This window comes from Gasterosteus aculeatus, chromosome 7 (genome assembly GCF_964276395.1).
Source record: "Gasterosteus aculeatus chromosome 7, fGasAcu3.hap1.1, whole genome shotgun sequence".
In the NCBI taxonomy this organism is placed as follows: Eukaryota; Metazoa; Chordata; class Actinopteri; order Perciformes; family Gasterosteidae; genus Gasterosteus; species Gasterosteus aculeatus.
This window is the reverse complement of record NC_135694.1, coordinates 27,884,044-27,907,185: the sequence shown is the minus strand read 5'-3', so window position 1 is coordinate 27,907,185 and position 23,142 is coordinate 27,884,044. Positions and strand designations below refer to the sequence as shown.

The 23,142-nt window shown below is 42.6% G+C and overlaps 3 protein-coding genes across 8 annotated transcripts; all 3 read right to left on the bottom strand.

Moving 5' to 3' along the window:
- Positions 1-416: 416 nt before the first annotated feature.
- Positions 417-2,683, bottom strand: styxl1 (serine/threonine/tyrosine interacting-like 1). The gene is made up of 8 exons (XM_040179603.2): positions 2,445-2,683; positions 2,254-2,315; positions 1,944-2,043; positions 1,654-1,787; positions 1,297-1,442; positions 1,125-1,222; positions 796-908; positions 417-692 (listed from the first exon to the last, which is right to left on the bottom strand). The coding sequence occupies exons 1-8, from the start codon at positions 2,545-2,547 to the stop codon at positions 561-563; spliced, it is 888 nt and encodes a 295-aa protein (XP_040035537.1). The 5' UTR covers positions 2,548-2,683; the 3' UTR covers positions 417-560.
- Positions 2,684-3,444: 761 nt separating this feature from the next.
- On the bottom strand, positions 3,445-7,954 carry LOC120821227 (hepatic and glial cell adhesion molecule). 2 transcript variants are annotated; one of them, XM_078106819.1, is made up of 8 exons: positions 7,674-7,954; positions 6,033-6,374; positions 5,243-5,425; positions 4,887-5,168; positions 4,681-4,774; positions 4,465-4,538; positions 4,272-4,345; positions 3,445-4,095 (listed from the first exon to the last, which is right to left on the bottom strand). In XM_078106819.1, the coding sequence occupies exons 1-8, from the start codon at positions 7,756-7,758 to the stop codon at positions 3,955-3,957; spliced, it is 1,275 nt and encodes a 424-aa protein (XP_077962945.1). In that variant the 5' UTR covers positions 7,759-7,954; the 3' UTR covers positions 3,445-3,954. The 2 variants fall into 2 exon arrangements, with proteins under 2 accessions (XP_077962945.1, XP_077962944.1); XM_078106818.1 differs by lacking the exon at positions 5,243-5,425 and having other exon boundaries at positions 7,674-7,903.
- A 341-nt stretch (positions 7,955-8,295) lies between these two features.
- ap2b1 (adaptor related protein complex 2 subunit beta 1) lies at positions 8,296-22,530 on the bottom strand. Of its 5 annotated transcripts, none has more exons than XM_040179592.2 (22): positions 22,339-22,530; positions 20,664-20,718; positions 20,448-20,553; positions 20,016-20,151; positions 19,547-19,792; positions 17,857-18,047; positions 17,369-17,590; positions 16,999-17,119; positions 16,733-16,828; positions 16,185-16,300; positions 15,766-15,931; positions 15,069-15,167; positions 14,593-14,852; positions 14,063-14,255; positions 13,638-13,679; positions 12,892-13,044; positions 12,369-12,514; positions 12,052-12,181; positions 11,805-11,889; positions 11,523-11,609; positions 10,787-10,941; positions 8,296-10,311 (listed from the first exon to the last, which is right to left on the bottom strand). In XM_040179592.2, the coding sequence occupies exons 2-22, from the start codon at positions 20,698-20,700 to the stop codon at positions 10,237-10,239; spliced, it is 2,862 nt and encodes a 953-aa protein (XP_040035526.1). In that variant the 5' UTR covers positions 20,701-20,718; positions 22,339-22,530; the 3' UTR covers positions 8,296-10,236. The 5 variants fall into 5 exon arrangements, with proteins under 5 accessions (XP_040035526.1, XP_040035527.1, XP_040035528.1 ...); XM_040179593.2 differs by lacking the exon at positions 22,339-22,530 and adding an exon at positions 21,854-22,296; XM_040179594.2 differs by lacking the exon at positions 13,638-13,679 and having other exon boundaries at positions 22,339-22,473.
- Positions 22,531-23,142: the final 612 nt, after the last annotated feature.

The following is a 23,142-nucleotide window of genomic DNA, read 5'->3' as shown; positions in this document are numbered from 1 at the left end:
ATGGCCCTCTTCAGAAGACTCCACACCTGTGCCAACGTGCGTGGTAAGCTTTAAAGATTTTAGTTTCAGCCAATCACCACGAAGACTCCAAGACCGCCCGCTCGGTTCATTTCAAAGCACGTGGCCCTGAGTGCAGAAAGATCCCCTTATTGTTTCCAAGCTGTAGTCACACACCTCCAAACCCTCATGTGTGAAACTGCATTAATGAAGACAAAACCATTTTAGTGAAATAGATTGTATAATTGGTTCTCCGTCCCATGCAGGAAACATTTCGGTGCAATATATTTGGCTGAAATGCCCAAATATGTTCCCCAAGTGGGCTGTATTTTTAGAGCCGATGTTGCGTAACCTTAGATGGGCATCGACCTACACCCGGTATTGTAAGCCATTCTGGCATCGCCATGTAAGGACTGAACTGGAGCTAATGAACATTTATTGGCACTCAAAACACGAATTAAACAAATTTACAAAAGAAACCCCAAATAGGTGTCACAGTCCAAGAAATACATAAACTCTTTCCCCTTCATTTCCCCTATGAAATATCACGACATCTTGCTTTGTTAAAAGTGAGGTCCATAGATATCGGTCTCTTTTGTTCCTATGACGTGGAGCTCCCAGTCAGACAGCTGCTGAAGAAACCCTGTGTTTGGTCTCACGTTGGGTTTACATTTCAGCACGTACTTCCAGGCCTCCTAAAATAAAGTCACACCGACGACATTAAATCCTGCAAATATTATGTTATACTTTATATGCACATATGTTACGCTGATGCGCAACTGAATGAACTCCACTTGCCTCCAGTGTGTATTTGAGGTGGTGCATGAGAAAGGCGATGGCCACAGCACTGCAGCGGCTTCTGCCGTTCCTGGAAACCATCAGGACACAAGAGCCCGTGACCATGTGTCTACCTGAAAACAAGAGGATAGATGGCTATTTATAGTACGTTTTTAAAATCCTGATGGAACCTGCACAAAACTTCTCAGTTGTAACACCCTGCTTCATTTCACTCATTTCATATATTTGTTTTTTTATTCATCATTGCAGTTTGTAGTGATTAAAACCTTAAATCTTTATAGGAAACCCTAAATACTCACAAGGATTTATTCATGTAAAGCACAACTTACCGATAACACTGCAAATACGCTCAAGACTTGAATATAAATCTGACTCCACCGAGTCAGCCACCGGGAAGTTAGTGACGGTCGTGTTCCCCCGTATGGATCTGGGCCAAAAAAGAAAATCATACCCAATGCAGTTTTCTCTAAAGCTATTTCAAAACATCCGATCACGTCTTACTCCACGTTGTTGCTCTCCGAGATGCTGATGACGACGCTGACTTTCAGGTCCTTGAGGATGCTTGGGTCCATGCCTTGTTTCTCGTCCCCCATGTACAGCAGTGCCGCTAAGATCGCCACCGGATAGGTCTTCAGGTTCTCCAGCTCCTGAGAAAGTCCAGAAACAAACTAAATTGTATCAACGTCAAACTTTGATTACTAATTGATGTTTGGATTAGAAAAAGGTCTACAACAAATCACTGGAGTGAAGGTCGGACAGTGATTTTTGTCGAGTCCAGATTGAACTTTGTCCAGACTTTGTACCACCTGAATGCTTGTGTACAAAGCCCCCAGGTGCATCCGGTGCGCTTCGTCTCACCGTGATGGTATAGAGGATTTTCTCCGTTCTTAAAAACGGGTACAGAGCCGAGAACCTCTGAAAGCCTCCCTTCACTATGAGGACCGGGGAGAGGCTGGCTTTGGCCAGTTCCTGGGCACATTTAAACACTCGGCCTGCAATCACAGTGAGAAGCAAACCCATGCAAGTTAATCTACACACTTGTGGATGAAATGCACATTGACACTACGAGCTTCCTAATGCCAGGGCAGTTTATGGAGACCATGCTAAATACAGATGTCCAAGTGGTACTTTGAAACGTGTCCAGTCACCTCGTCCCTGCAGAACGCTTGTGTTGCTGTCATACACCACCACCTGCTGCATACTGTCAACCTCCACATCCTCTGGCAGCAGAAACGTACCCTTTGAATCCTGCGAAGAGGCACACAGAACGTTTTCATATTTCATTGAAATAATGCAGCATTGCAAGGCCTGTTATTTTTACAGGTTAAAAAATTATATATATATATTATGTATTAACTCCCAAGATTTTATCAAAATATACTGTCTGCGCACTATTAGGTCCACCGTTTGGACTGACAAGCGTGAATGACGAAAATGTGGATACAATAACATCTGTACCATTTTGGCATTTATAGCTGTCGGGATGTGACTCATTCTGTAGTCATCGGTTTCTCGAGCATCTACAAAGTAAAACATACCGACACACAAGCACATAACTGCTAAAGCTTAATTGAATCGAAGCAGAGAAATCAAGCAGAATCCAACTCTTACCAAGTGTCCAGCATTAAAAGTTACGGCCCATATCTTACCTATCAAACAGAGGTAGTTGATCTCCGCCAGCCGTGACACCGAGCTGCACTGGTTGAGGAGGTTGAAGAGTTGAAATGGTGCACACAAGCTGATTTTAGCCATTGCACAAAATCTAAATTAGCCTTTCACAAATGTGAATAATTCGCTTGCTAACGTGTTTTAAATGAGCAAATTAAGTTGTTTTCTGAGAGCATGGTTGCTGTGTTTGGGTTCTGTTGCTAAGCAACCGAGTAACCTCATTGGTGGCTGGTGATGATTCTTAAAGTCGCAGGTAGCCATTTCTCAACCATGTAAACAACTAATACATGTTCCAACCACGTATGTCGCTGAAAGTTTTAGTTGCATTTTATTTATTTCCTTAGGCTGATAGAAAGCTGTGTTAATGCCGTTTGGACAGATAAACAAATCTTACAATCTCACACAGTACAGTATATTTGCTTAAAAATATATGTAACCACTTCCTTCCTCTAAATAATAAAAGTCAGGTTACACAGAAACAATCCATAAACTGTCTTTGGGTAATTTTGTAGCTGAATATATTTTGTAAATATTCAAACATGAACTCCACCTCACCCAACTAAAATAGTCCAATTCTAAAATTATGTTAATAATATTATGACGTGTTCTCTGAAGGTGCAATGTAATTTTAGTCGGTGTTAATGGATTATCCTTATTGCCAAACAATGCTTGTCCTCAAAGTGCTTACTGACTAATTAATCCTGCCTTTTTCTCTCAGGCTTGAGCTTCATTGCTTCACTTTGTGAATGGAATGATGTGAGGGGATTTGCTTTCAGCGCGTTATGTTGATTTCACACTATTAGTCACCTGGTGTGATTATTCTGCAAAGATTTCAAACAGGCCGTACGTTTATTATAGAAATTAAGTTTAAACCAGAATTATTTAGTTGTCTATTTGCATTAGATCAGAATTGTATGAAGGGAGCAGAAATGCATTAACCATCATATTGTTGAGTTGTGAATTACGTAAAGACTCACTGGAAACAGTACAAGAAACATTTTATTTATGTATAAAATTGAAATAGTCTCGACTGGTCTTTGCTCTGTCTGGCACCTACAAATGCAATTAAATCATTTAGTAAAACTAAAATAGTAATTTACACTATTTAACAAAATGTTACAAAGCATGATTTCCCTTCATCAACACAAGAGACAAAATCACACACACAACACTGTAAAAGAGAAACAAAGTTGCATTTCTTCTCCTTTTTAAACCACTTAATCATAAAAAAACTAACTTTATGTGGTTTGGTGATCATTTTGAATGACTCTACAGGCTGGGCTTCAAACTACATCCACGTTACCCGTTACTTTAATAAAAACACATCATCAGGCAGTAATCACATTGTTGTAAATTCCCCACTCTTGAAAGGCAATCTCTCCTAAATTCCCGGCCCCTGTGCAGGGAGTCGCCTCCCCGTGTCGGGAGCAGCACAAAGCAGGACCGACCTCCCGCCTGCTGCGCGGGGAGCGTTTAGACTGACGGGTTATTTCAGGGACACCTGTGGGAGGAGCAGGCAGGGGACCCGTTGGACGGGGTCAGACTGTGGTCGGGGGAACTGGTGTAGCACGGAGGGTTTTCCAGTTCCGGGGATCCAATACTGTTGCTGGATGAGTCGTCCATTGAAGGATCCTGCAAAACAGGACGGCCATCAGCCCAAATGTGTTCTCTGCAAACAATCGTCCAGTTAAACAAGGTTCTACTGTGGATTCTATTGTGAGGTTCAATAATCACTCATCCACAACAGCCCAGTGGGTTGGTCTTAGTTTGGGGAGCTACAAGAGATGATGAGAGAGAGAGAGAGATACCTTTTGCTGCAGGATGTAAAGTGAAGTTACAGCATTTATCCCGTTATGCTCTTTCCTTTTTGGCAGCACATCAGCTGCGGCAAAGCATAAAACATCGACAAATGTCTTTTTTCATTCCAGTGTTTTTCATTAGCTGATCTTATTTTTTTAATCGCCATCAGTGGAATATTTATTCTGTATAAGTATACGGTACCTGTTTGACTGAATGGTGACTGGTCCAAGTGGTCATAAAAAGTGGAGAGATGCTTTGATCTTTGACGTCTTTGCCTAGCAAAGATAAAAGGGTTTTAAATGCATTAATGTTCCGTTATAATGTTTGTGTATTTGCACTCCAGACGTGCCTTTCTTAGTCTTATGGAAATCAGGATTGATTAAAAAAAAAAAAAAAAAGATGTTTGCGAATTGGTACTTTTTGGAAGGCGTCCAGCAGGCGCACACTGTCACCAAAGAGATGAGAAGAAAAATGCCTCCGGTGGAAAGGATGATGTAGAGGGAACTTCTTCCTGGTAGCATATGAAAAATCACAGTTTAAGAAACTTAACAGAATTCGGGAGTTTACCAAAATGTTCAGACAGCATAAAATTGAAAACAAAATCTACAAAGACGATCACTCACTGTAGACGGTCAGTCGGATCGGCAGGCTCGTCATACTTCCCACGGGATTCTCCACCGTGCAGCTGTAGATGTCATCGTCTGCCATCAAAACCCGCGTGATGGTCAAGAACTTCTGGTCCGGCGACAGCATGAACCTCGTCACGTTGGTCAGTGGCTTTCCGCCTTTGGACCACCTGTATGCAGTCCTGGTTCCATTGTCATGGGAGCAGTTGAGGACGACGTTTTCACTGAGCTCCAGTACCGATAAAGCTTCCATGTGGATGTAGGGCCTGGATATCGACTCTAGGTGAAGATGAAAGCAGATTTAGTAGTTTTCAAAATGTAAATAGACACAAAAGGAGGAGGAACATGCATACGAGAGGTTGTTTCTCTGTGTTTTTGAGGGCCGTTAGCTGACACAGGATTGTATTCTCGGCAGCAGAGTGGGAGGAAATAGTGTGTAGCTGTGGAAAACTGTCGCCTCCTCCTAATGTTCTTCCGTATGCAGGTGACCTTCACAAGGGCCTCTATGTGCGCAGCGCTGATGCATTGCTTCCACCCTAAAATGGGATTGGAGAGATTAGAAGTAATCATGAGCTAATACACAGGGTGTCTTTATGGAGGTTAATGGGCAAGCACAGCAGCTTGTGTCATAACTGCTGACAATCCAGCCACAGTAAATAAGCCTGTAATCAGTTTTCCCCACACAAAGTGTTCTTTGGTTAGAAAAAGGCCTGTACGCACTGTACCGCCAACCAGTGATGCTGCTGCTCAGACAACCGCTATTGTCGCCATGAAGCTTTTATTGTTCTTAGAGGACAAAGTGAACACAAGATTGTCCAAAGGTTTGCTGCAGCCTCTCTACCGCCGGCTGCTCGTCAGTTGTCTGCATAGACATTCATTGTCGGACCTTCAGGCCTCACGCTTGCCCCACTCTTGCTCTCCTACCTGGTGTCCACCCAGGTAATCTGGGGTCTCACCTTCAGGAGCAAAGCATCATACTAAAGGCACATCCCTGCAAGCTGCCGTCGTCCACTTTCGGCTCAACAAGAATCTAATTGCATTTCCGCCTTCGCCAAAGACAGAAGTAATGTTTTCTGGTTCGGAGAAATCGGTGTGATTTTGCCCGTTACATTCAGTGTGCAAATGACACGCTTGTTTCCTCACCATCCACAGTGAGCGTGATGGTGCCCTCTCCTGGAAAGGTGTCATCCGTGATAGAGATTTCCACGTCATAAGTTCCATCGTCAGAGAGTCTAAGGTTGTGGAGAAGCAGAGTCCCGTTTTCAAACACCAGGATGCGGTCGCGATACTCGGGCCTCAGGGTCCCGATGATGTCGGTTCCGATCGACTGGACGACGGTGACGGACTTTTCCCTCTCGAGCTGCCACTTGATGACCGGTAGGTCGAGACTAGAGCTACTATAGCTGACGGACAGCAGCGCCTCCCCCCCTGCTGTGCCTCTAATGAGAGTGTTGGGGACGGTGATGTTCACTGCCAGCGCCCCAACTGAAGAGAAGCAAACAAGAGCGGTCAACAATTGATTGTTTACAGTCCATAGCTAAAAGGAAAGGAGAGCACTGCTCTTTTGCCAGGAGTTTATTTGTCCAAGTGCTATTCACATGTATACACATTGTTATTTCACAATAAATAAAGAAACACCAAGAGGAATTTACCTGCATATTTCTCTGGGATGTGTACAACTGTTATGGCAACATTTATTAGGTAAACTCAAGGTAATACATCTGCAGGAACTCTGCAACATGTTTATTTCAACCTTGAGTCATTTTATTGGCAAAGTTTGAATTCTTAAACAAAGTAGCTAAGACGGACAAATGTACAAACCTTTGTATTATTTAACACACGAAAAAGTTTTAATTATGGCACATCTGCAAATGGAAAATTATAGCAGAATATTGACTGTAATCAATTTGACAGCAATTTGATTTACATGCATTGACACTGAATGATGTCAGTTTTATTGTACTTTTTTTAACTACAGTGAATGATGTACAATAGTCGGGTACCACGGCCCATCTCTGCTGTATACTGAATTCAGTTTGCATGGCAAATTTACATTACCATGGCAACAGCTGTCTTTTCTTGGGATGGGCCAGCACGAGCCAACAAAAGTGGGGATTGTTTGTTCAAATTTCCTTCTTGGCAGTTCATGAAAAGAACACTGGGAGCAGTCCAGATGCCACGCTGGCTTTGCAGAAACACAGCGACTCAGTGACTCTGCTGCTAGTAACAACAATAGCAGGGCAGTGATGAGTCACAGCTGCAAGTTACTGAATGTCTGAAAACACTGGTTCCGCCTGTAGGCACAATTACTGTATTGCTTACAAAGGGTGGGCAAACATATTTAAAAGCCCCCACGCAGTGTCATGCAATCCAACAACAAATACTACCTCTGTGATGTCTGAGGTCGATAATCCGATATTAGTACACAATATTAATCATGGCACTGCAAAAACCACCACTAACCTCATAACATATTGCATCACTCCACATGTTCCATTTATATTCATAGTAAATATGCAACTTTAAAATCAACATACAGTTGGCTCCTGTTTTGCATATTTTCTTCCAGAATCCTGCTAATAAAGTGTGAGTGTTTAGTTGCATATTCTGCTACTGGGCGGAAACTGATTCAACTGTTTCATCCAGCTGGTTGGTGCGGATTCACGCTGCATTTCTGCTAAAATCATTTCTGCAGCTTGTAAACCCTGCAAGTGAGCATTGGTATGCAAAACTTGAAAACAAAAACAAATTTTAAAAGAAAGAAATTGACTGAAAGTGACTTACTTGAATTGAAGGAACCGAGACACACGAGCATTAAAACCTGGGAAGTGATTCTGGATATCGAAGGAGCCTCCTTCTCCGCCTTCATCTTGGGTCTCAGGCTTTGTTTTCCCCCCAGACAAGCAGCATGATCGGTGACTCCGGGCAGGACGGAGAACAGTCCTTCATTGACGCTCTGCTGGGACTGAGTACATGTTGTTCTCAACCGCCACTGTAGAAGGACAAAAGTGTGTGTGTCTGGATGTGCGTTGCGTTTGCATTCCGGTTTTATTGCAACGATAACTGATGTTGTTTAATGGTCGTTTAACCATTAGAACGAAAAGTCAGCGTTTATCGTTGTTGTGGTTGCTGAGGAGGCGAGGTGACGGGGTAATGCAGAAGTGCATCCTCTGGAAGTATGAATTTACTCTTGAGATAATACAGTATAGCATTCGTCCATTTTGGTTCAAGAGGATCAACCAGCTGACACGACGTCCTCAGACTTCACTTCAACGTTTTTGCATGCACTTAATTTTGCATAATTAATTTGTAATGTGCACCATGTTAGCAGAGTATCAACAGATTTAAACTCAAGTTAAGTTCCCTTAACCCACTCGTTGGTCCTCATACACAGTCGACACAGTGATGCATCATGAGTTTGGCATTTTAATGACATAAGAGGTGGTACTGTGACTGACAAATAATTTACAAAAGGATTACAGCCATGACGTTATGACGGCTCTCGCCATACATTTTGTGTTGCTGGCAAATGATTTGGATATATACTTCCATGTGTGGGAGTGCTAGAGACAGCGCTGCTTGAAAACGTGACATCTAAAACATGAAGTTGGGGGATTGGGGGAGATTTGGAGCAAAGCCACAGCCTAAGTGAAAAAGAATAAAATCGACAATGGGCTCTCATGCAGGCACATTTGAAAACATGTAGGAAAATAGTGTCACCAACACAAAAACATCTTTTCAGCGGAATACATAGAGGCCAGGCTTACTTTCCTGTCTAGGGTAATACCAAAACATTGAAATGTATTCGCTACACAAACTACACCATCACTTGACTACACTGTAACTCCTGGCCTTAGCGGAAATGTTCTATTAGCGCACACACACACGCACAGACACACAAAGCCAACGTCGGAGGATTATATCAACACGAGGTCATTCAAACATAAGCGTGGTCGTTTGTTTTGCATCATCGCTTGGTCGTGGGAAATTGGCTGCTCCAGGTCAACGATGGAGTGAAGGGAACTAAAACACTGGCCTCAAAAAGAAGGTGAAAACATTTAAAGCACATTGCAGAATTTAAGCCACGCCAACAATAAAGCCGGTTAAAAAGGAAACACACGGAGGTAGATGCACAATAAATAGGAATGACGATGTAGGTGCACAAAGCCGTGGAGAACTACGTGTAGTAAACGGGCCGATAAACAGTCACATGTGAAATGAACAAAAGAAAGCGTCACTGATGTGTTGACAGATCATTAATGGTTTGTGTTTAATTTAAAATCAGATGCTCTGTGGGTTCTTTTCAGTCAAAAGCTTCTTGCTCCACTGACTGTGTTCCTCGACATAAACTTGCTACTGTCTTTGTTTTAACATTATAATGGAGCACAAATGTCCTTTATGACGTCAGAACAGGTCCATGGAAGTTTATGTATTTCTTTAGCTTTTTAAATTGAACTATTAAACGATAAAACAAAAACAATGGATTAAAAATGGTGTCTAAATCTTCAGAAGACGTTTATGTGCAGTTGAGTTTAAAAGGGAATAAAACAGTGCTCGAGGCAAACGGAAAGATGTTTGGAAAAAATACCTTTTTCTGTTGGAATGTCAAGTTCTTATGACGTTTCATACTTATGGAGGAAGAAGCAGTTTATATCTAAACGCTGCACAAATTGTAAGTAATCACGTTAAATACAAGAAGCGGTAACGCGTGCTTAAAGTCATGAAAGGAAAAACAGAGGATAAATGTGATGTATATATCATTTGTAAGCACGTTATTGTGAGCGTCAGGAGGGAAACTCGCTGTGGGAAAGACGTTAGTATCACATTGTGGGTTTCTACCATATACTTTACCTGTTAATGCCAATAGGAACAAAGCAACACTGGGATTATTCTGGAGGTAATATAAAAAATAAAGCAAATCCAAAAGGAATGTGAGAAAGAAAGGGAGCTTCATGGAAAACTTTTTCCCCCTACTCATGACAGTTTCATCAGTCACATCTTCACAACATTACGACACTAAGTTAAGGATGGAATGGTAGACGTGTTTACTCTGGGGGGTAAAAATGGGAAATGGGAACTTAAGAGGAGGATTTAATAATGCTTTCAACTGCCAAAATAAAGGAAACATCCACAGCGTCTGTACTGCTCCACTTGAGTACAACGTACACCCGCTTTAGTTTAGCTGAGATCGTTGTTGATCACAAGAAAACACAAATTATTTAGTCTCCATCATATATTTACTGTTTGGATTCCGTTGTCTTGGCAGTTAGCTGCAAATGGCAGAAAATGATAACAGACTGCAGTTTGTCATCAGGACGAAGCAGAGCTGCTTAGCGTTGATAGCGGCTCAGGTCTTCAGCACAGAGTCGTACGTCTGGTAGACGTACTGAGAAACCTCTGGGGCCCGACACTTGAGAGACAGCTGTGGAAAGAGACAGAACAATAAGAGAAACCTCCCACTAACCTTTCAAATATGACCAAGATGCTGTTTTAAGAGCCTCATCAAATCCGTCATGAAGAAGCTTAATGTACTTCAGAAGTAGGCGGGATTGCACGCAGGCTGAACAGTAAGGATTGTGCCTTTTACTTCAGGGAGAGCGTTTGAAATTCTTCATCAACACAAAATTGAGGAAATTAGTGGGCTGAACCAAAAGTGCCAACAACAAATTGTCTAAGAAGTTACGAGAGGACCAATTTCAAGTAACCTGCAGGCTATTTAGATAATAAACTCAATAAAAACTAATCACTGTTCTGGATAATCATCTATTCTCTGCTTGTGGTGTAGAAACAATCAAGTAGACAGCTGGAGGAAGGAAGTACTCTCCCATTTTATAGACAAACAGCATTAACTAATTAACGGAAATTCTATTAAATATTCAATAAGCTGAACACTCTACCGTATAGTTGGGGTTGCCGGGCTGAATGCGAAGCTCAGCCAAAATCCAGATGCCGTTGGTTAGCTTGAGGGACTGGTAGAGCATGTCCTGGCCTTCTACGTTCCTCTTGGCAATGGTGAAGATGTTGTTACCCTGCAGCTTGCCCGATACTGTGTCTGTAAGACCAGAACCAACGTCAAGTAGTGAACAACACACCTAAATTACTGAACAAACGCACAACAAGCTGTGATCACTACAGGAACTGTAGTCACTATGGGCACTAACACTAAGATTCACAGGAGCTAACTCGCTAAGGGTTTAGAGAGGAATTGACCGGGTGGATCTTTTGTGAACTATGACCTGCACCCGTCGGATTTCAGTAAACCTGACCAGGTCTCTACAACACCGGACCGTGCTAAGAACCGCCCCCATCCTGCTAATGGTGGCGCAATTATGAGCGAGTTGGAAGAGTCCTTCGGGTACAGAGGGAGAGGATGTTTTCCGAGATAGTCATGTGGGTGGAGAAAGAAAACACACAGAGAGAGAGGTGAGGTTCCGCTGAGGAATCGCTGTTTAAAAAGTTGTTTAAATCCTTGTTAGTGATCATTTGTCCTTCGCTGAGCTCATCCATTCACCTGCCAGGTGTGGCGTGTTGAGACCCTGATTTAACTATTCAGTTTAATTCTTAAGAGATTTTGGAAATGGAGTCGGTGCATCTCTGAACAAAACATTAGAAACGCTGTTAAACTCGGCCTACCTGCGTTGAGGTGGCACTCCTTTATCTGATACTGGAGCTCATTCTCATTGGGGATGTCTTTCCAGGTAGCCAGGAACACCTGTCGCTCTGAAGGAGAAAAAGAAAAACGGTTGTCAAAATGAGGAACCTATCAAGGTGAGTGAGACACAACATACTATCAGATGATCGATACAAACTAAAAATGATTCATGCTCATGTTTAATTTTATGTATACACATAATACATTGTTTGTGGTGTGCCAATAGATTTGATGTTTTATTAAGTTGTTATTAACAATCATACCCATTTTCCCATCCTCAACAAAGAATATGTTGAGAGGGATGAGAACACTGAAGTAGAAGACGTCGATGTTGTTCTTCACAGCCACCTGGGCATAAGTTAACAAAAGAGGTTTGACGTTAGGTATTTTGGGGGTAAGACATTTACCGCCAATTCCCCGATAAAAAAAACACATTGTGCTCAAAATAATATTGAGTGCCTTTTGAATGTGTTGCACTGCTGTTTAAATGGCGATTGATAGCTTACATACCTGGAGGTTATTGAGTGGGTCCATCTTCATGACCGGCCCAATGGTGTTTATAGGCAAAGAGACCTCAATGGTCTGGCTGGGCATCAGCGGAGTGTGAACGGGCAGAGGACTGGTGGGGATCATCCCAAAACTACATGCATGACATAAACAAAAATAACAACAATCAATAACAATCACCACCTGTTTTCAGCCAATTTCTGTGGTACACCAAGTTAGAAGTTAAAGGAGTCCAATACACCAGCTCTACTGAAAAACAGTATTCGATTGCAGCAGTATTGCGGTTCAACACAACTTTTTCTGTGGCCAATCCCACCGACCTGTTCTTGTTGAACTGGACAGCGAAGTCAGTCATGTGCTGCAGGGCCTTGTTGGTGAAGGTCATGTCCATGTACATGTGGCCCTGGCGGCGAGAGAAGGTTCCAGAGATCTCCAGACCCTTGGCCTTCACTGCAGGCAGCCAAACCTGGTAAAGAAATAGACCAAAGTACCAAGGGAATCACTTCTACTGATGGTACATACACTGGCATTCAAAGCTTTGTAACGCTGCACTTAAATGCATAGCAAAGGTTGGTAAAAAATAAATGTGCAAGTTGACAAATGACGTTGCGTTTTAATGTGATTAAAAAACGCTTCAGAGCAACAGGTGTATCTGGAGAACTAGCCGAAAGCGTCTGTGGTTGCTTCAGCGGTTGCCATTGACAACGCAGAGGACTCTGTATAGAAGTGGATTGATTGATAATGTCTCACACTGCTTTGTGTTTTATTGAGAGCTATACAACTGTGATTGACTTGAATGTGTGTTATCCATCACAAGGTAAAACTAAAGTGGTGTGAACTCACTGATTTTGGGGCTGTGTGTCCTCCCGTGGTGATGGCCATGCCGGTGGAAAGCTCAAACAAGTCGCTGAGCCCACTGCTGACAGCTTGCGGAGCTGGTGTAGGGGACGGAGCAAAAGTACTGGGAACAGATGAGGGGATGAAGTTCTGTCCCACCTAAAGTCCCACAAAACACACACACACACACACACACACACACACACACACACACACACACAAAATAGAATATACGAAACCATTATTTTGGAAAGCATCACTTTCATTTTGCATGAAACCTACAAAGAAAAGCCTAAAGACCAAAGTCACTTTCTGGTCAACATAAAACAGTTTTATTTTATGGAAAACCTTCATTTAAAACATTGTTTCAAGAAGAAATTTGGCGACGGCATGACTAACATATTATATTATATATATATATATTATTCATGGGCTGCCTCATTGTTTTTACATTCCACTCAGGAGTAGCTGCTCAGAGGGACACTTGGCGGCGACATTCAGAAGACCCGTCTGGTCCAAGATGAGTGCAAATAAAAAATGTGGAATGATTTTTTCAGGTCAGAAAATTGGCTTAAACATGCGTTTTGGTCTCAGTGGTTCTCAACTTCGGGAATAATTTCAGGAAGTCGACAAACGGTTGTTAAGAAAAATATCTACAAAATAACATATTAAACATAAAATATTGTATGTTTAATTCAGCAAGCATGGAGAATGCAGACAGGCAGACTGGCAAACAAAAGGGCTTGACTTACTGCTGGACTTCCCCCAACACCTCCGCCCAGGTCACCCCCCAGCTACAGGAGAGAAGAGAGGCCCCCAAAGACAGCATCCAAACATCAGACCGACCAAACACACAAACAAAGAAAGAGAGAATTTCTTAGCAACCGCAACCCAAATAGTGCAGCCCTAACTTTTATGGCAGGTAGCAAGTCTGCATCGCATGTCAGACGTTAAAATAAGCCTTTAAAATCTGCAGAGTGCAGTTAGTCCAGCAGCTTGAAGAAGCCGAAAAAAACCAAACAGAAACAACAAAGGAAAACACACCGAGGCTTAATACTGCTTTATGTCGGAAAAACGTACGTGTTTAGAACAAATTTATTCTGGATTTAAGACTACTAAATCATTCAAACTTCTTTTTTTTTAAACTCAAAAGCAAAATATGTGTGTTCAAGCTCACCAAACTGTCCAGGCCTCCCCCCAGAAGGTCTACCGCCCCCATCTGCATGGAGGAGATCTGGGGCACATTGACCGGAGGGCCCAGGTCCAGGTTGAGCAAGTCACCCAGCAGGTCCCCCTGGCTGGGGATCACGTGTGGCTGGTCCATGGCAGCTGCTGGCCCGCTGCTCACTGGGCTCTCACCAGTGTCAATGCTGTCATAGGGGGACACAGCAGTACAGGTAAGAGACAGGAAGTCAAAGGTACGACATGTGTAATTTATGCATTAAGATATAATAATCCTCATTAGTCATGCAGCAGGGGTTTCATATTATAAGGACATTTAGGGATACAACTTCCAGTCCAGCTTTTTTATTTTTTACAAAAGATTACTACTTATGTATTATATATATTTACAATTGCTAAATAAACACTTCTGTTTTTGCTTATTATTTAAGACCAAAGAACTCATTCGCCTTGCGTGTCAAGCGCACACCTTTTGTAAAAGACCCGAATGACACTAATAACAAGGAAGCTGCCCATTCAAATGACCTGCTGTGCTGCACAGGAAGGTGTTTCCGGTGGACTCCGTGGCTGCCCTCCACGAAGGCGCTGGGCGGTTTGTGGTAGACGGACGCCAGGGAGCCGATGTGGCAGATGAGCTCATCCAGTAGGGTGGGCTCAATCAGGTCGGTCTCCTCAGAGATCAAGGGCTTCTCTGACAACACCACCTCTTTGGCGGTAACCGGGTCGGTGGACAACAGACGCCAATAAATGTAGCCCCTGTCACGCAGGTCGGGGTTGTCGGAATCCTGCAGAAGAGCAGAGAATTCAACATGTGTGCCGGAAAAGTAGGAGTAGGAATGATAATTTATCAGTTTAGCGGACCTTGAGCCACAAAAAAAAAAAAAAACCAGATATTTCACAGGGCTGTTTAAAAAGAGCACAAAACAAGATCCATCAGTAATTTAGCAAATCCTTAAATTGGTGTCGACCTGCACTTCCCCCTAATGAATGACGACGCTCACCTGCGTGGCCAGACTCAGGACCTGCTGCACCAACTCTTGAGTCTCCGACGGCTTCTTAAGGAACAGCTTGACGATGGCGGTCAGCAGAGTGAGCTGGACCTGTTAATCAAAGCACACACACTTATTTTACCCTTGTCTTCAGGGTACAATGCCTCCCAAACCCCCCTTTCTCATCCACCAGATGGGAGGCGGGAACGAGCAAAGTCTGGAAACAGCCAAACCGGAGTATGACCACGCTGTTGGTCAGCTTCTTGACAAAGCAGCTGATAACAGCTGTTAAAGAAACATCTACAATGCAGTCAGGGAATGAACTATAAGTAAATAAATAAATAAGTGTAAGTCACTAGTAGTTTAGTTTTTATTCTGGCTGTTAACAGAGCATGTACCTGCTAGAGCTTATGCAGTTCTCTTTTATAATTATTTGATCTGTTTCTTGGATTATCGCGATCATCAGAATATTGTGATTATTATACAATGATCAAACGCCATCCATTATCATTAGAATCATTATTTGCATTGGGTACGCTCGCTCATAAAATGGTTTTAATAATCTGGCTAAACTTCTGGCTTGTCAATAAGAACAAGATTACCATAAATTGTGGAAATGATCTCTACATCTTTGGACATATCTCCAAAAGCAGGAATTGTCCAAACTCAACAGGGCTGAATCCCTCTCAAGTGAAATGAATGGACCCACCTGGGTGCTCTCGTCGTGGAAGCCCTCGAGGAAGCTCTCCAGCAATTCATCGGCGTTATCGATCCTCTCGGCATACTCGCCAACAATCCAGATCATGGCGGCTCGAGCGTCCGGCTCATCCAGAGAGTCCAGGTTCTCACACAGCGTTGCAATGATGCTCTCATACCTGAAGTAAAGCAGAGTCTCAATGGTCAGAATTACCTTGAGAGATGTACGGTCATCTGGTTCTGTAACGTGCTGCTCAAAACTTTAATGATACGTAACATTAACCAGACTGCATTAAATGATTGATTAGTCCATCTTGTGAATGACTAGAAACGCGAGAGTAACAAAAATTGACTATTTTAACTAACTTCAGTATGTGTGAAGGACTCATTGTTTGTGTGCAGTAGTTCTCAGGGGTCCAGTGGGAAACATACTTGTTTGGGTACTTGCGAAAGATATCTCTGATGACCACGATGGCCTCCTGAACCACGTAGTTCACCTTTGTCTGGATGAGGTCGAGCAGGGTGCTGACACAGCGCTCAGCTGATTGCTGCAGAGAGAAACCGTGTCACTGTGACTTTATGTGTCCTTTAAGTCCTTGCACGGACATTTGAGACATCCATGTTGTCATCAATTTCAACTGACAAGTAAAATTATCCGTCAAGAAAACAAGTTTATGTGTTTGTTCTCTCACTCTGATAAACGTCTTAAAATACCTTTTGCCTAGAAATTCACATTAGCATAAACTGAGCAGCATAAATGATTGAGATAAATATTTATAGTTGAAACTGTTTTAAAGCCATGATTTATGTTGTTCATTTGCGAACTGTTCAATAAACACACATAAGGAAAAGTATCAGTATCAGGGAGATCAATGTATTATAATTTTGAGCTCTGATATTATGATATTTCTACTGCACAAAGTCTTGGTGACAATTCTGAAGGGAGTTCAGATTATTGTGCTACGAGAAGCATTTCTTACCTCCACTTTGATGGCACAGCGTCCGATGGCTCGCACAGCCTTACGCACAAAGTCAACGTCCACCTCTGTGGCGTATTCCTTCAGTTCAGCCAGCACCTGGAAGCGTAAAGAGATCAAAAGTGTAATACACCGTCAGTGTAAGCCACACATGTCTAAAAGCTTCTTTTAGTTGTGGTTACATTTTATTGGTTTTGTTCCAATTTGAATAAGTAGCATCAAGTTTGTCCCCCTCACGAAGCTTCCATGTTATTTCATATTAAGGTTACCTGAGCGATGTTGGCCTGGGAGGCCAAGCGGATCATGATGTCCAGCTTCTCCAGTTTCACGTAGATAGGGTCGTTGTACTTGACAAAGAACACTTTGATCTCTTGCTTCAGGATCTCAGGTCTGCACGCAAAGCAGAAATTTTACACATTGGACTGTAGAAACAAGTGGAATTTGGGGAAATTGGCCTCAATACATGACAATGTTTTTTTTTGTTGGTCTAAATTACATCAGAAAAATGTTCTACTTAATGACTAGATTTTACACATTCACAAGAGCAGATTGTACCAGTTCACTATAAACTGGGGCGTGACGAATGAACAACATGTAAATGAAAAAAAAAAAAAACTCTACACGCTTGCGATCACGCACCTTTTCTGAACAATGAGGTTGATGTTCCTCAGAGCCACGTACTGGACCTCAGGCTCTCCAGAGAGCAAGGTGACCAGTGGTGGGGATAACTTCTTCAGCAGGGTGTTGTAGTAATCGGAGTCCTTGGGCAGCAACTCCAGGAACTTCATCAGCACCTTGACAGCTGACAGGACCACTGCTGAGTTTGCGTGAGACAGCCGGGGAGTGACGCGCTCACAGATGCTTTGAGAGGGAAGCACGGAGAGGACGGTATGTTTATGCTCATCTGATGTCTGCTGTTACACAGTTTGGACTTTCTAAACTTGCTAAGAAGACACTAGCACATTAGAATTCTAAATAAATGACATATTTAAGTTCCGTACATGTACCCCAGCACCCAAAAGGGTAGAAACAAATCGGCAGGCGCAACAGTATTCAGGGATCGTCTCTTAAATCATCAGTAGTTGCTACATGACGGCCAGTGATACTTTGGCCTGAGGGAATGCTACCTTTGGGCTTCGCGCTCATCCTTGGGGTTATAGTTGGACAAGCAGTCCAGAATGAAGATCTGTCCCCACTCAGTGCACTCGTTGAGGGCCGTCAGCAGCTTGTTGATGTTCTGGGGATTGAGGTCCAGCAGGTTGCTGTTGGGGTGAGACTCGCTGATCTCAGAGAGGGCAGCAACGGCGTTGGCCACGACCTGAAGGACGGAGGTATTTTTGTGACTTTGGATTTGTTATCCCATTGGGATTTCATCAAGGGACTTTAACATCTCTGTGAAACACATTTCCCCAATTTCTATTGGAAGTAACAGAAGGCAATGGCAAAAAAACTGACACATATAGGAAGAAAAAAAAAGATCACTCTAGAGTAGTGTTGCACGGTGTACCGGTACTAGAAAGGTATCGCGGTACCCATACGTTGAAAACAATACGGTTTTGAATATTTTTAGTACCGGTACTTTAAAAAAAGCATGCAATTGGAGCGCACTCACTGTTCCGCTCCGTGTCAGGCTGCCTGCACACATTGACTGCGCAGCTCTCACACATGCGAGTTATCTGGGGAGACGCGCCCTCATGTAGCAGACTGCTCACCCATATACAGCCTAACAAGATTAGCCTTAACCTAGCTTAGATCGGGTGACCAGACGTCCTCTTTTACCCGGACGCATTTTTTAGGTCTCGAAAAGAGGAAATGTCCGGGTATAAGAGGACGTCTGCTTTGTCTTGTGTTGCACTTGCTTGATGTTTGACTGTGTTTGGAAAATTGTTGACTTGCTAGTTTGTCATAAACAAAGTAAGTTTAGCTGCTAGCAGACATCTCGTTAGCAATGTTAGCAAGCGTGTTATAAAACGCTAGCATATTGATGCTAGTATTAAGTGCTCTCAAGTCGGCTTCTTTGTAATGTTATAGGGATACTTTTCACTAAACCTTGGAGTGAGACGTTGGGGGTGTAGCCACGGCCGACGGTGGGTATAAGTTACGCTACGTGCAGCGAATCGGGTTATAGATGCGCTGTTTAGATGAACCAGCGCAGATTTCTTTTTTTTTGTGTAATAAATTGGATGTGTGGCGTGAGTGCGTGTGAAAACATGGAAACACGCGTGTCACACGGGAAAACCGTGAGAGTTGGCAGCCCTGTAGCTTTGTTGGCTAGCTTGACAACAACTTTCCTAACACAGTCAAGCATCAAGCAACACAAGACAAAGCAAGACCCCAAATAAGTTCCTGAATAGTCCAGCAGAAATATATAAATGCAAAATAACCTACAATTTCACTCATGTGGGCCTATATGATCATGAGGTCAGAAAGCACACAAAATTGTACCAAATAATACACACTTGATGCAATAGGCTACATGCTTGTGGAGCCTGAGGGTGGATCTTCACCTAATCCTTTTTATTTTTAGTTAAGGAAATATGTGAGAATATCAAACTATGCAAGTAAAAATTAAGCATTGTTCATCCCACAGACAGTCAAACAGATACCAGGTAAAAAAGGAACCTTACAGATGTTTTATTTATTACTATCATAGATAAATATATTCCATTATCCTATTTGTGGTATCGTAAGTATCGGGTACCGTAATATTTTGGCAGGTATAGGATTGAAGTCATAATTTTGGTATCGTGACAACCCTACTCTAGAGGTCACCAGCTGAAGCAATATGGCTGCGGTGGAAAAAGAGCGTAAGCCTACCATGGGGTTCGAGTCGGCAATGAGATCCCTCAGGGAGTCCAGGAAGCCCTGGTCCTCCACCATCTGGGCGTTGATGTCATGAAGTTTCGCCACACAAACCGCTGCCGTCTTCCTGACGTATGGGTCCTCGTCCTTCAGGCATTTCCTCAGCGGCTCGCACAGGTACTCCGTGATCTTGTCCACCCGGATGCAGCCCATGGTGCGGACGGCCAGGGCTCGGATCAGAGGGTTGGGATCCTCACAGTCCTGGAGGACACGGCGAGAAAGGCAGTGGTGGTTTTAATGAGATTAGATTTGATCCTAAAGTGAGTTTCTATAACTTTCCATGACTAAGTCAGAGCAATTCTAAGACCTTAAATGTTTCATTTGTGTATTCAGCAAAAACGTCAATAGTTGAAGTGAATTCTCTTGAAGGAGTTGCTGTATTTTGTTCCAAGGAGTCAGGTGAAAAGTTGATTTAGGGACTTGCCTTGACGAAGCTGTTCACGGCCATGATGGCCATGTCAGGCTGGCTCTTGGCGTAGTTCATCAAGTAGAGGTAGACCAACTTCTTCAGCTCCAAGTTGTCGGTTTGCATGCAGTTCACCACGTCTGGAAACAGAGAACTGACAACAAAGCGAGAGGCCCTCAGTCAGACTCTTGATCATATGTTTACATTGTGAGCTGTGTGATAAAGTTAACTGAAGAGACACTCTTCATTTATTCTCTTTCAGAAGTGTTACCAGAGTACCACCCGCTTATCGTTTATGCTAATCATTTATTATTATATAATTATGTTCACGTAACAGTGCTGTCTGGGTCTGTAATGGGAAGCTAGCAGCACTAGAAAGTAGGCTTCCCAGGCTAATTAATGGGGTAACATCTATCCAAGAAGTTTCAAAATCAGTGAAAATTTAAACACCTGACATCCTTGCCAACCGTCATGGCAGCAATGACCTTTTTCACTGCCTCTTTTCTCTTCTCCTTCTTCTCATTGTTCAGCTCGGCCTTCAGTTCAAAGATCTCCCCTGTGAGACGAATCACAACATGCGTTGGCACCAGCACACTTGGAATATGATGCCTAGTAACACAGTTTTTGACTGATGACCAGTTGAACACCACTTCCCTCCTTACTCACCTTTTTTGTTTGTCGTGAAATATTTGGAATCCGTCATGATTGTGGTCCTTTACGTCTGCATAGAAGAAACACACTGCATTATGTCATCAGCTACATCTGCAGAAATGATTCCTTTCAACCCTAACACAATTTACAGGTTCACATATGAGTTGATGTATTAGTTCAATGTTCGTTTGTTTGTTTTAATTGTATGTCTCTTCCTCTATAATCTGATTTGATTAAGTGGTGTAGTGATTTAAAAAATGCTCTACATCATTTAGTTTATGAACTGCATTCAACATTATCTGATTTGGCTAAAATTGCTTTTCTAACTTATAGTAAGTATCTGATTCAAATTGGATCAAGACTGTATTTGATTACTAAGTAAAAAAGAGGACAACAATAGTGATATTTTTTCATTTCCAGGGCATTAAAAAAGACTGCATTTGCATTGCATATCTCCTTGTGTATTGGTTCATCTCACTTTTTAATGGCAGCAAAATAGGTTTGTAAGCCAAGTAAAAACTGACATATTTGGACACAATTAAAGGGTGATGATGCCTAAACCAAGTGCATAACACAAAGCATAGAACCGTGTAATCTCCATAACAAAGATATAATGGGTTTTACTGCAGAGCCACAGTGTATTTCAATGTGGCTCTCACAGGATACCACTTTTCCCACAAGTCAGATTTCTGCCCTGCTCGGTAAGGCCGTTAGTGTGGAATAATTCTCATCTCACTTTCTTTAAACGTCTATGACATTTTATTGCAAGATATGAAATACAAACCCATTGATTCATTATAATCAAGTGACAAATTATTACTATCAATTTCAATAGAGGACTAATAATTGAGCAATTCCAAAGTATGGTTTTGATATGGTATTGATGGTTTTTCTGTCCACATAGTTTTAACGTGATATCAACATTATGCCGTTTGTTTTTACACATTCGTTCTGCTAATCCGGCAAAAATAACGTACAAAAAATAAAGTATACGCTGGTGTTTTAGTGTCGTTTTAAATTGGCATACTGTCAATGCATGACTATATGGATTTAACGGTATGTGTCATTTTAAATCACAGGTCTTCGCTATCGCTAACGTTAGCTTGAAAACGTAGTTTAGCTAACATCTCTTAAAATCCGATAGTAACGTTACATGCTACGTTGACGTCAGTTACATCCGTTCCCATGTGAAATGCACAACAAACCTTAAATAAATCGTGGCATTTCCCTCAAAGCTCTGTGCGTGACACCGGCCGGCTGATGTTTGACCTCTCTTCTGCGTCGAGACAGTTAACGTTAGCTAACGTTTACGTTACAACCAATTCAAACCACAGCGGTTTCTCCGCGGCTAAAGTTAGCTCGCTGCATGCTAACCGTAAGTGTCGGGAGTTAAAACGGTTGGCGCGACGAGCGACGCCGATTAGCGAACGTTACGAGCACGAAAAAAAGCGGCACCGTCGGGCAAAAACTCGGTCCCATTCGGGTGTGACTTGCATCGTTGAGAGCATTGGGTCTGTCATCGAAGCAGGGAAAAAAAAGTCACCAGCGGCCCAGTTTGCACGGCTTCTCGCTGACAGGGAGCTGTGTTATCAACGCTAACGTTAGCTACGTCATGTGTGTCTCGACCGGAAACCAGACAAAAACAGCAACGCCGTTATGGAAATGTTGAACTTTGAAATAATTCAAATACCTGATGGAGTGTACGTCAGCGTGGAAATGGGAGTGCGAGACGCAGGTTGGACCCTTCCTTTGCCAGGCTGAGGAAGATGGAGACTCGGGACTGGGATGGTACGTTCGCTGTCATCGGAAACAGGAGTACTTCCCTCTTAAATTGAGCCTTTGATTCGACTGACCCAATGCTTTGTAGAATACTTTCATACATAATGATATGATGTGGACTTAAATAATGAGTGCTTCATATATACACACAATCAAACACAACTTCTTCAAGACATTACAGGTTAAGGGACGGCGAGTGCCCACAGCGGTGAACGTAGCACGAATGGAGCTTCTCGATTGGGATCAGAATGATGTCATGAGTGAGAGTGGGAATTGGAAGAAGGTTTATGGCAAAAGGGAGCTGTCGATTACACTCTTTTTTGTTTTTTAAACTAACAGTGGCCAATTACCTTAACTATGTTCCACCGGGGCTGAATATATTACTACAACGGCTCAAATGCTCATATTTTGTGTCTTGATTGTGGGGAGAATATGATTAATTGACCCCAGTGCTCTAACTGGAGTATGGAAAGGGAAGCAATACAGTCTTAAAATCAACCAGAGACAAACAGGAAGCCAGATGAGGAAGGCCAGCACGAGTGATGTGTTCTTTCCTTTTTACCAGTGAGATGACAAGGAGCTGTACTTGCAGAAAGGACTGTTCCACGCCCACATACAAATAACAACTGAAGTCTGACCATAAAACCATGTATAACTGGTTCAAAGTCGAAAATGTGATATGGCTAAACTATTATGGAACTGAAAATAATGGCAC

Bases quoted from the DNA above. Each gene is read 5' to 3' on its own strand.
- styxl1 (XM_040179603.2), bottom strand. From the start codon at position 2,547: ATGGCTAAAATCAGCTTGTGTGCACCATTTCAACTCTTCAACCTCCTC. The intron at 1,443-1,653 runs GTGAGACGAAGC...GGACTTTCTCAG, and splicing joins AAATCCTCTATACCATCACG to GAGCTGGAGAACCTGAAGAC. The intron at 909-1,124 runs GTAAGTTGTGCT...TCTTGTTTTCAG, and splicing joins GCGTATTTGCAGTGTTATCG to GTAGACACATGGTCACGGGC.
- LOC120821227 (XM_078106819.1), bottom strand. From the start codon at position 7,758: ATGAAGGCGGAGAAGGAGGCTCCTTCGATATCCAGAATCACTTCCCAG. The intron at 4,775-4,886 runs GTGAGTGATCGT...ATATGCTACCAG, and splicing joins GATCCGACTGACCGTCTACA to GAAGAAGTTCCCTCTACATC. The intron at 4,096-4,271 runs GTATCTCTCTCT...CCTGTTTTGCAG, and splicing joins TTTACATCCTGCAGCAAAAG to GATCCTTCAATGGACGACTC.
- ap2b1 (XM_040179592.2), bottom strand. From the start codon at position 20,700: ATGACGGATTCCAAATATTTCACGACAAACAAAAAAG. The intron at 16,829-16,998 runs GTAACCTTAATA...TTACGCTTCCAG, and splicing joins CCCAGGCCAACATCGCTCAG to GTGCTGGCTGAACTGAAGGA. The intron at 11,890-12,051 runs GTATGTAAGCTA...ACTTATGCCCAG, and splicing joins ACCCACTCAATAACCTCCAG to GTGGCTGTGAAGAACAACAT.